Here is a 12501-nt window from a genome sequence, read left to right as displayed (position 1 = left end):
ATTATTTTCTATTTGGTATTCAAATCAATTAGCACACTGCTGAAACGTGTGTTGAGTTGCATAATCACTCATTAGAGAACAAGTCTGCAATAATTTTCTTTTTCTTATGAACATGAAGATTAGCTGCACATACAGATGAAAAGTCTGCACTGCATAACCTCACAAAGATCATGTCGCTTTGCGTTCACTTCGACAGGTTTGTGTAATTGAAGCGAGTTTCAACAACAAAAAACATTCAAATTTCACACACGGTTTGCAAAATGTCTCACTGTGATGTAAAGTACAATCGTGGGATGTGTAGTTCACAGGTTCAAACGTGAAAAAAAAACAATCCACTTGAGTCTGACTTCCCAAGACCTCGCCCCCCCCCCTCTCCCAGCCTCATGTGGATTCAGGAAAGCCCCTGCTGTAACCCCAGACCTCCACACACACACACACACACACCTCTGTACTCCTCTTCACCCACTGGGTCCATCCTCCAACCTGAGCTCTCTCTCTCTCCATTTTCTCATTCAGTTTAGGTTGCCAAGCAACTGCATCACCCTCCTCCATAATTGGATGGTGGCTGGTTGATTGTCCATGCCTGTTAATCTCTCTCTCTCTCTCTCTCTCTCTCGCTCTCTCTCGAACCCCCCTCCCCCCCTTCTCTCTTTCTCTCAGTTGCTAGGTGACTTTACCACGCATCCTTGCCTTGCCGTGCTATAATTGGCTGGCGTCATGGTTGCTGTGGCGTCGGGCCCGAGCTGGCCTTGCTTCATTCCTCCAACTGTGTGTGTGTGTGTGTGTGTGTGTGTTATATCATGTATGTGGGTGTGTGTTTTAGGGGGGGGTGCGGGGGTCCTATTGAAGGAAGATGGGGCGCTCTGGCCAATTACAGAAGACGGGTGTGAAACGGCCGCCTGTCTGGCACCTGCGGCCCCCACTCATACCCCATATCACACACACAAACACACACACACACACACGCACACACACACACACACACGTGCAGGTTGAGAGTGTAACATTTCTCCAACAGGATAAGCTGCCAAGTGGTTTGCTAATGCATATTGAAAGTATTGGTCCTGTATTCAGTCTGAGCGAGGAGGACTCTGTGGAGTGAGTAGGAGGATTCACACATTCTGATACTGCTGCTGCTGAGGATGCAACATGGGGGTTTTTGCTTCTTAACAGAACTAAATGTAAATCTGAGTCTTGTTCGCTCTCCCGTCTTGATTCATCTTGTTGAACAACCTTGGTTGATGTGAATTAGAAGTAAGGAGAGTGGAGAAACGGCTACATCTTCTGCCATTAGAACCTGACTAACGGGAACATCGTCAGGTCGATATCACTCTAGTAGACTGCAGCAATACATGTTTTAGTTCCAGAAATGTATGTATATTTGGCTTTAATTTTTCTCAAATCAAGTTCAGTAGACTCTTTATCTATACTATACTTAAAGTTTATTTTGTAAACTGTAGAATATCCTTGCTCAGACATATCTAAGTGAAAGAGAGAAGAAAAAAAGGCTTTTATTGTATAGTTTGTAAGTATAGTGTCTGTTGGACTAGAGTTGGATAACTATAGTCATAGTGACTATAGGGTGTGTACTGTAGAGCTGCCCAAACACTTCCTCCAGCAAGTTCCTCCAGTTCCTCCTGGGGGGCCCGACACATGCTGACAGATGAAGTCTCTCCAGCTTGTTCTAAGTCCCCCCCCCCCCCCTGGGGTTTTCCACCAAATCCATCCTCTGCAGCTGCCCTGTTGAGTGATCACATCTGACTCACTTACATCTGTTTTTTCTCATACTTTGCGGTCATCACAAACACCTTGTGGCCATATCGGTCATTAGATCTCTTCTTTCCTATTATCGTGGGCTGATACAAAGCCTTCAACACTGCAGCTGATGCACCCTTAGTAACAACCCATTAAGGCTTTCATAGTCTACGATGAGGCTTTCATACAGCGCACCATGCACTTCTAAAACAGTCAGAATCATGCTGGACAGTTTAAAAAATAGATATGAATAAAACAAAACCTTGGAATTTCTTTTTTTTATTCCACGAATTCATCTTCTAATTCAAAACCTTCTCATAACGGTCATAACTTCTCACCCTAAACGGCCGCCATCTTGGCTACATACAGCGGAAAGGGAGGGACCACCAAACTTGTGAAAAAGGCAGCCGAGGAAGCTGCAGCTCCGGTGAACTCCAGAATACAGTTAACACATTTGTTAAGTGAGCAAACAGGCCAGCAGATATTGTGGCGGCCGACAATCGTGGTCAAATGCTTCGCGATAATGCTCTGTCCGGTTACAATATGCCGTTACAAAGACGAAGAAGAAAAGGTCTTTATTGATGGAAAGTGCACAACACTACCCTGCGGAGATTCACGCACTACCCAATTAAGTACATCATGTACACAGTGTACTTAAGTGTAACAGAAGTATTCGAAATTGAGACAAAGCATGAGTTTCAGGTGTGTTATGCTAGTAGAGGCTAATGTAGCATCCTGCAGAGTTGAGGAGTGTACTGCAGAGGTCAGGTGAGTTCACTAGTGCAAGTTTTCATGACATTTTAAACTCTTCTGTTACTCAATTTCATCATTCAGTTCATTGCTCCACTCGCCCAGATTTCTTTTATTTTCTGACTTGTAGTCTTCAGCCCCAACCGACGTTATGGCTATACTAATGCTAATTTAGCTAGAATATGGATAGAACACCTTAAAGAGCATATGTCAGTATGAAAGTAACCCTTAATGACAAAACCCAATTAATTACAAAAGCAAGTGCAACAGAAGCTAGCGTGGAAGAAAGGATACTTGATATTTGCTATCTTGGTATTAAGTATAGACTAGATGACAGAGGGATTCCTATCTCCCAAAATGCACATTGTTGAGACTGAAACAAAACCCAGATCCCTTTTGAAAAAATCAGCAACCGACGGCACGAGATTTGACTAGATCATTTGAATATGCAAATGCGGGAGGGCACCGCTCACGATCTGGGATTCATTTAGTCCGAGAACAACTGCGTCACCTCGTCACGTTGTGTCTGTGGAAGAAAGACGACACCGATCAAAGTTACACAGGAACTGGGGGGAAATAAAGCGGCCGGATGTTCCTGTAGCACATCGTCTTTTTACTTGCCGTTGCATCACCTCGCTGTCAGACATCGGTCCATGTGAAGGTATGCTTTCTACAGCTTCCGTCATTCTGACCCCACGATTCAAGACGGGGAATCGAGGCAATTACAGTTCAGAAAAACAAACTCATGCATTGAAATGTATTTTTAATCGACTAGCACTAGAACACTTTCAAGAAGGTGTAATAAGATCACATCATTTGTAAAAGCAGCAGTAACTGCTCTCTTTTAAGGCCTTCACACATCGGGGCCGTGACAAATATACAAATATACAAAACTACAATGAAAATGAGAAATACATTTTGCATCAAAACTATTACTATACGGCCAAAACCGGCAGTGGAATCTGCAACGGTTTTTCAATTAAAGGTTTGAATAGATCTGCGCAGGTAGACTACCAACTACCCAGATCCCATTGACCCAGAGCAGCCGGTCTGTCTGAGGTAAACTGTTGTACAGAATTAGCTCCTGTCAGCTATTTCATTGAGTGTCCTTTTAGTGAAATGCTATGAGTTACCCAGTACAGGGCTTTTATTGTGAAATGTAAGAACAGAAGGCGTGGATCTGGTCTGCTTTTGTTGGACACTATAGTGTATGTTTAGAATATGTCAGTTCCGCACCTCATCATTGGATGAGGCTTTTATTCGCAGTGCGGAAGCTCCAAAAACATAACATTACAAATTGACATTAAATAAATTATGTTTTTTCACCACATAATCATAATCTATGTGAAAGTAATCATGACAAAAAGCTATAAGTTATAATATGTTGAGGTTTCCCCTTGTTCAGACGCAGGAAGATGATGAATTGTTCTTCCTGGTTGTTTTTTTGCATATCAGTGAGCTCGACACCAGACCGATTTGAATCTATTAAAAATCAAGATGTGGGTGCAATGCAGACATCTGGAACCAGGTTCACTGTTTTAATTCCAAAACCCTGATTAAAAGCCAACATACCAGTGAAAACATCCTTTAGTATCCAATCATCGTTTCCACCATATTGTGAATTGTTTTCACCGTTGTTCCACTTTGTTTTTGGCCTGTCGCGTGTGTGTATTCGTCTCCTTCTTTGGGAGGCTGGTGTGTGCTGTGATGAGGGTGGAGGGACCTGCAGGACATCTGGCTAACTGACTGTAAACTGCTGTGTTACTCCCCATCAAGAGTCATTAAGACCCCGATTATAGTTAGCACCCCCCAGTTCTCTCACACACACACCGGCTCTGACACCGGGGGTCTGCATTTAGGTTTGGCCAGTTTGAGAGTGTGCAGTGGAGAAATGTGTTTCGTCTTCATCAGTATTCCTATAATGGGACATTTATTTATTGATTTAAATAGCTTGGTTAGAAATCCATCCATGTATGTTCATTTCAATGAGGCGACTGCGTCGATGAGTCGTGGGCCTTAAACATATATTCATTTGATCTGATAAGTATTGTTAATGTTCATTTATTTACTTGAGTGTCCGACCAAAGGTCGCCTCTTGTTTTCGCCCGTTCTCTATCACTGTCCCTTTTTAAGCTTTTTCTCTTTGCTGACATCCTGCCCCAGCATCAGCCATCACCACCAAATATAACAGATTTTAAAAGTACAGCTCCCTGCCCATCTTTGCTTGTGTAAATATGAACACATGCTCTTCTGGTCTTCGTGCCAGAAATGGTTTGGTCTGACTTTACGTGGAATCGGAGCCTGTGCATTAAGACCAACCATATAGAAATAGACAATCTTCTGCAGGTAGTACAGAGGCATCAGTATTAAACTGAGACTTAACAACCCATTGAAAAGTCATTGCAGCAGCTTTAATTCAACTTATCTCAAGCTTTCATTAAATTAAAATGACATTTGTTTTTTGCTTTTGTCATTTTAGTTGTACTTTTACGTTTTGGGATGCTATTTGATTTTCTGAATTATCTGCTCACAGCGAGAAACCCAGTCTCATACAGGCAGTCCGACATCATCACGTCCCATCTGAAGACAGTCTGCTCACACTACACACTACACACTACACACACACTACACACACACACACACAGCTGGAAGGCTTTCTATCGTGGAGAGATAACTACAGGCTGAGAACAATAGAGCATCTCTCCTCCCATCTGGTGAAGTGGGGGATGAAACTTCATTTACATTTTCAGATCCCACCACCTCAGGGTGTGTGTGTGTGTGTGTGTGTGTGTCTATGCGTGTGGGTGTAGGGGGGGAGCGAGATTCATTTCAGGGTGAATTTAGGATTATGAATTAACACGCCGCAGTGCTGAAAGACTTCATTTACAGCTAATTGAGTGTATTGGCTCATTGAAATGGCTGTTGTGTTTAAACTGGCCTGCCTGCCGGGCCCCTGGGTGTGTGTGTGTGTGTGTGTGTGTGTGTGTGTGTGTGTGTAGGCGTGTTAGTGTGTGTGTGTATTTGGGTCTGGAAAAAGCAAAGGGTGGTTACCTATATATTAGTGAACAGCTGTAGATTAAATGTGTGAAATTAGATGTAGAAATTTTAATAAAATGTGACACCCTCTCTCTCCCTCCCTCTCCCTCTCCCTCCCTCTCCCTCTCCCTCTCCCTCCCTCTCCCTCTCTCTCCCTCCCTCTCTCTCTCTCTCTATCACAGGTGAGAAGCCCTATAAGTGCTCATGGGAGGGCTGCGACTGGCGTTTCGCCCGCAGCGACGAGTTGACGCGACACTACCGCAAACACACCGGAGCCAAGCCATTCAAGTGCAACCACTGCGACAGGTACAAACACTCCCACGCCGGCATCCGCTGGACACAAACACTTCAACGCACACACAGTGAACTTAACATTCGCAGCACGTCGAGGACCTCTGTTTAACCTGCGTTTTGTCCCCACGAGTAGAAGTCTGAAACCCAAAGAAAGGGTGATCTCCTGTCAAGTCTCTGAAACGGGGACATTAGAATGGGGTTCAGCCAGCGCATCACATTTTCAGGAGGTTTTTGTCAACATTCCGGGCTGCAAATACCGATTTTAATTGGAAATACTCTTTTTTCTCAGGAAATATTTTGAGCCATGACAACAGAAAAAGATCAGGTGTAAATATTCAAATGAAGGACGTCTAGGTCCTTGTATTGCAAGTCAAAATGTCTGCTGTAAAAAAAAGGGCCATTTCGATTTATCATCTTTAAAGAAAATTGCAGAAAATTAGCCCATCACAATTTCCAGGTATTAAAATTTCCTGTTTTAGGTTCCCAATTGTTCAAAACAGAAATACTCAGTGAACAATCTTGTATTTATATATATATATAATATATATATATTAGATATATCAATAAAGTGTACAAAGCTGAAGACTGGCTAACATCTCATTAAACTAGTGAATGTGTGTGTGAGACACAAATCAGATGACTGTGCTGAGCGGATAAATACATCACATCGCCTGTCTCTGCATCGAACACCCCGGAAAATGAAAGACGATCAAACTGACATCTGGTAAGATGGCAAATAGGCGTATTTACATTTGCGTAGCTCTTTCATGCTTCTCCTTTAAATCAATAGTGTGTGTGTGTGTGGGGGGGGGGGGGGGGGGGGGGGCTGCATCATCGCATGGGCAACAATTTTTCTTTTGTTGTGCATTTCTTGATAATGCATCCGAGGCAAAAGGCAGTTGGCACAAAGGATCCAACGAATGATGAATCAAACAACAACGTTTGTTTTCGTTCACTCGACACATCTCAGGTAGCATTTCAGTTCAGTTCAAGTCTCTCTTTACTCACGGGGAATACAAGTCCTTCACTTTTAGAGACGAAACACTGGAAATGAGTTAGTTTGAAGTGTAGAAGAGACCGGATCATTTTCTTAATGACAGTTGAGGAAAGGAGGAGCTCGAGGGAATTCTTATCTGGACCATAAAGGTTCAAGGATGTAGCTTGCGGTGAACTCAATTCAACGATTAGGAATGTTTAGTTGAATTTAAATACAAAATGGATTCACGTTTTCTTATTTGCCAGCCATAGGAATGTATTTATTATTTGCTTCTTATTGGCTTTCGATTCATGCTGTACAACCAGCGGTGGAAGATTTGACTTCTTGATCTTGCATCACTGCGTTGTTCTTCACCCACTCATGTCTGCCGCAGTTTGACCTCGGTGGAAAACAAAGATGATGCGGTGTGTGTTTCAAAAGGAAAGCTAACTAAATCTCCCTGTGGACGAAAGCCAGGGACGTCACAGCGTCTCTGTTTGGTCCTGGAGGTAGAGTGTGTGTGTGTGTGTGTGTGTGTGCTTACTCATGCCCCTGTGCTGGCAGTTAAATGGATTCTGGCTCTTGGCAGACTGGTCACAGCTAATTGACTGGCACCAGATGCCAGCTCCACTTTAACATATACACTCTCTGTATGTGTGTGTGCCCGCACTACCTTTTCTGGTGAACATCACACACACACGCACACACACACACGTTTGCCCTAGAGACAGTGTAATTGGCTGTAGCGGGTTCCCTCTAGTTTGGGTTTTAGACATAAACCCCTCCAGAAACCTGCTGGAAGCTTCTAATCCTGGCTGAGAGCTGGGACTGTATTAGCTCCTACTTGGCTCACACACAAGCGCAGTGTGCGGAGACTCGACACACACACGCGCACGCGTGCAGAACGCAAAGACGCAAAGTCAAACATTTAAAGGTCCAGATGTAACAATGACACAGGCGTAAGATGCATTGTAACTGCGTACATCAAAGTACTGAAGGTATTTCTGAGCATAAATGTTCGTTTTCTGCATTGACAGTGTTGCTGACTCGCAGTTGGAGTTCTCGTGAAACTCTCCTGATAGAATCATCGCTGCAAAGCATGAACATCCGCGTTAGAAAGATATCAGCTTCTGCCGATTGAAAGCCAGAGGTACGCGTCAGTGTACACAAAAACTACAACTTCCGACGGGCATTTCAGTGAGGAACATCCAATCACTGCCAACGCATTCTCACTGCTCTGAAGCTTCAAACTATGCCGCTCTACAAACTCCCCTAGTGACACTGTTGGACGTGGTAAGGGACGGCGTGGCAATTTACGTCGGTTGCGTGCATAGGGTCTTATCAAAATGAACTTCCTCTCCACAGGAAGTTACGTTTAGGCAACAGAACTACTTAGTGTTGAATGATTTCAAATGTACTCCTCCTGCACTCAGTTTACAAAAAAGGAGTCCAATCAAACAAGACTTTGGGGCAACTGGAACTAACGGAGCAGAGAGCAGGAAGAGATGTGTGTTTGGATACAAGTGGGCCAAAAGCTATGTTTCCATTTCCCAAACAGTGTGGCTGAGGTCAAACTCCATCAAGGGAAACTTGGCCGAGTTTCAACCGGCTCCGTGTCACAGCAGCGGCGGCAGTACATGTAAATGAATAGACCTATAATCGTGTCATATTTCTGAACATTTCCCTTATTTTAAACTACAATTGGCTCTATTTAGCTGCGTAATGAGATTAAAGGTGGATAGCAGCAGCCTCGTGCTGCCGCTATTCAAAATACTCAGTCTGAAAGCATCTATAGTCTTGTTTACATATTTCCAGTATCCCTTCAGGATAGCCCTAGAGGCTTTCTGATGCTCAAATTTCAAAGTGAATGGAAACATGCTTAACATAACCAGGATGTATCTTTACAGTAGTACACACACACACACACACATCTGTGGTGGGTGGAGCCCACTAAAATATTACCATGAGAATGGCAAAAAGTGGCAGCCATGGAGAGGTTAACATTAGATAGGCTGTTCAATCTGACACAATTTCTCCTGGGGAAACACACCCGCACACACACACACACACACACATACACACTGCAGTCTGTCATTAATCCTGCCTAATCAAGCGGGGACCCCCCGATGTTTCTGGAAGGAGGAGTGATGAGGTGGAGGACAAAAAGAAGTGAGGAGGAGAAGGGAGAGTTTAGAGGAGGGGAAGTGGCGAATGGGAAGGAGGAGTGTGTGTGTGTATGGGGGGGTGGGGGGGTACCAGCTGGTCTGGCTGCTCCACGCCCCAGCAGTGACACAGTAACTGGCATGGCCATCTGTCCAGCCACACACACACAGATTGGTGAAGGTGTACAGTAGGTACCACATGGCCACGCTAGATCACGGACAACAGGGATGAGAGCAAAGTTCAACTGTACACTTACATCATGTACGTTGAAATCTGAAAACTTGTGAAATTTCAAATGTCAAAGGGGGTTCTGCCCACACGTTGTGTTTTTAACTAATATCCTGGAAGCTGTCAACACTGAAACACAAAAGCATTTTCGGTTGGCAAAAAATGTTTTACTTGTGTAAACTGTGTACGACACCCCTACACGTCATATTTTACAGAAGCCTCTGGTATCATACCGCAGAACGTTTCCACGTGTTTAACATAGTGAGACAAGGCGGTTAACATTGTAACACGCAATTAATGTTGTGAAACGGTCGCGGTAAACGTTGTAACAAGTGGTTTACTGGGTGAAACGGTCGCGGCTAGCGTTGTAACACACGATTCCCGTTGTCAAACATGGGTAACGTTGTGTAACAGTCGCGGTTAAAGTTGTAACACGTGATTAATGTTGTGAAGCGGTTGCGGTTAGCGTAATAACAAGTGGTTAACATGTGAAATGGTCACGGATGACGTTGCAACACGTGATTATCGTAGTGGATGGTGTGAAATCGTTGCGATAAATGCTGTAACACTTGGTCACACAAAGGTTGCGGTAAAGGTTGTAACACGTGGGTAATGTTGTGAAACCTATCATTATTACAGCTAGTGGGCAGTATTTACTGTTTTAAGCTCTCTCTCTTTTTTGGTCATTGCACAGCAGCATCAGTTAGGCTGATGATGTCATAGGCTTAAACAGCTGAGATTTGTTGGACTCACAGGTTTATGCACAGGACTTTAGGCTGGTCAAAGATCTGCTTTCAGATGAATCTGTGAGGACAACTTCTTGCTCGAGTTCAACATATTTAACCGGTTTCTTTATTTTCCAACTCAATGTGACGTTGCACCCTAATTACTGAAATCTGAATGAAGTTTCCTGCAGGATCTGAAGACTGATATAAGGAGAAGGAACCATCTGAGAGACCGAAGAGTTTGCTGCAGTGTGCAAAACTTTCTATTGTACTTTTGAGTGTTGAGCTCCGTCTACTTGCATCTGGATAGCCTGCCTAAACACACACACACACACACACACACACACATAGAATAGCCCTGACTAATTAATAATGAATAAAGCCTCTGGCAAATTGAATTTTTAATTTCTCATTTTCTCCTCGCCCACATTTTGTTTTGCCTCTCCTTTAGTCATATCATTTGCGATTCATTTTTATTGGGAATGTTCAGCTTTAATAGTGTAATTAAATTAAAACGCTCGTGACATTGCGATTCTTATATTACTCATCAACCAGCACCTGGTTTTATGTCTCTCTCTCCCACCCGGTGCAGTCACTGCTGAGTTAAATTGCCCGGCATCAGAGAGTACTGCCAGCCTGTCTGCATTAGTGTCCCTGTTCACGATGCATATCTAATTAGTTTCTACAATAGTATTCTACTCGGAGCTCGAGGACTGACTGCAGAGCTGTGGAGGTCTGGCTGTGATTTATGGTCGTGTTTCAGTCGTATTTAGGAAGTCACTGAGCCTGAATTGGCCCGTATTCGTCTCTACGTTTGGGTTTCACTGGTGTGACATAATGAAGTAAGACTATTGAAATTCACTGTCGTTTAAAATGAAGAGGTTGAAAATCTCTGCAGTTCTCTGCATTCATACATTTGTGTGTTAAGCCGTGAGCTCTCCTATACATGTTGAGATAATTCTCTTACCTTTTAGCTTTGCAAAATTCTGCATTGGGCCTCCTGCCACAGGGTCACACCTGACACCTCAGTGTATTATACTGCTGCAATACAATTATAAATAATACCATTATTATATGTATCTCCGCTGTATTTAAGCCCATTCAAACTGACTCCCCCATATTTTCTGTCATACATTTTCAATAATAAATTATTCTTTTTACGATGGCTTGACTGAGTATGCAGTGTGCCAAGCTAATCGGTAGGCTATTTTGTTGTCAGTGTCGATCCATTGCTTTCCATCTTGCATTAGTCCAGAGTTGTAACTAAACCTGGACTGAGAGACTAGCTAATCATTGTCTTAATGTTACACATTAGCGAGTTAGCTTGTGTAGCTAGTGCGTGCATCACGGGTAGGGCCGGGTATCGGCACTCGATACCTTTAACGTATCGACCGAAACAACCCAGTGCCAAGTAGTATGGAAACTTCTCCAGTCTACTGATACCTTCAATTGTTCCTTTCTGTGCCCAGATCTGGGAAATATATGACCATTTTCATGGCTCTGCACACGATGATGTCTGAGCCAATGGCTAGCAGCTAACAGTGCTAACTGTGCCAGCGATGGCAAGAGTGCTGACAGAGCTAACAGTTTAACCTAAGGGGGAACCGCAGGGTGACAACAACGCAGTCCTGACACCGTGGGTGTCTATGTTTCCACATAAATACTGCGTAAATGTTCACTTGTGTTTAAACCAAAGTGCACGGCGGAGGGTTCAGGGGGCATGGGACTTACAAGTACTATACACAGAGCCATGGAGTGGTTCAGTGAGCCGAGCAGGGCCAACGTGTAAAGTGGGAGTGTGGAACATTTCCAGCAAATACACATAGCCGGTGTGGGGTTCAAGGGGCCTGAGATAATGGAGAGTTACCAAGATATACACAGAGCCAGTGGGTATATCAGGGGGGGGCATTGACCAGTAACACTTGCCTGATGTATTCTGGTTATCTTTTCAAACTGTGCTCTTGCACCTCATTAATTGTCAGCAGGCTTTTAGATGTATAAAGGCTATTTTCTTTTCTGTTTATTGTTATTTAAATTATTGTTGTCTGCTGTGTTCTGTTTTCTTTTTCACTTTCCAAGCATTAATACATTTTAAGCTGAAAATGTTTCTATGTCTCCTTTTTCCTGTATTTCCCGTGCATGTTTCATGCACATTCAGGGTGTTGGATTGACGTGCGTTTGTCTCTGCAGGTGTTTCTCTCGGTCGGACCACCTGGCCCTGCACATGAAGAGGCACATCTGAGGGCAAAAAGAAAAGGAGAGGGAGAAGGTGGAAGAAGCAAGAGGAGAAATAGGAGGAGGAGGAGGAGGAGGAGGAAATAGGAGGAGAGAGGGATGGGCACTCGAGCTACCAACTGCCCGCCTCGTTCACCCCGTCCATAAACCAGCCGGCGGCCATAACGCCTGCGGGGCGGCGCATCCATCTGAGAGGGCTGCGAAGATCAAACGCAACGACGGCCCTCTCCTTGGAGGCGGCGACTGGAGGGAAACGAGGAGTAGCTAGATTGTTGTTTTTTTCTTTAAAACTACACACTTGCAATAGTGAACGACCAACAAACCCGTCTTTGAATGCAT

At 43.9% G+C, this 12501-nt stretch overlaps 1 protein-coding gene across 1 annotated transcript in view; it reads left to right on the top strand.

The window, feature by feature from the left end:
- The window catches only part of klf7b (Kruppel like factor 7b), a gene marked incomplete at its 5' end in the record, with an annotated part of 61090 nt that extends 48875 nt beyond the window's left edge, over positions 1-12215 (top strand). Inside the window, 2 exons of the mRNA XM_079169732.1 lie at positions 5724-5847; positions 12118-12215. Of these exons, the coding sequence (XP_079025858.1) occupies positions 5724-5847; positions 12118-12169 (176 nt within the window). The 3' untranslated portion in view covers positions 12170-12215. The remainder of the gene's footprint in view (positions 1-5723; positions 5848-12117) is intronic.
- Positions 12216-12501: the final 286 nt, after the last annotated feature.

Source organism: Pholis gunnellus, assembly GCF_910591455.1.
Source record: "Pholis gunnellus genome assembly, chromosome: 12".
NCBI classification, from domain to species: domain Eukaryota; kingdom Metazoa; phylum Chordata; class Actinopteri; order Perciformes; family Pholidae; genus Pholis; species Pholis gunnellus.
This window is presented reverse-complemented; position numbering and strand designations above follow the sequence as displayed.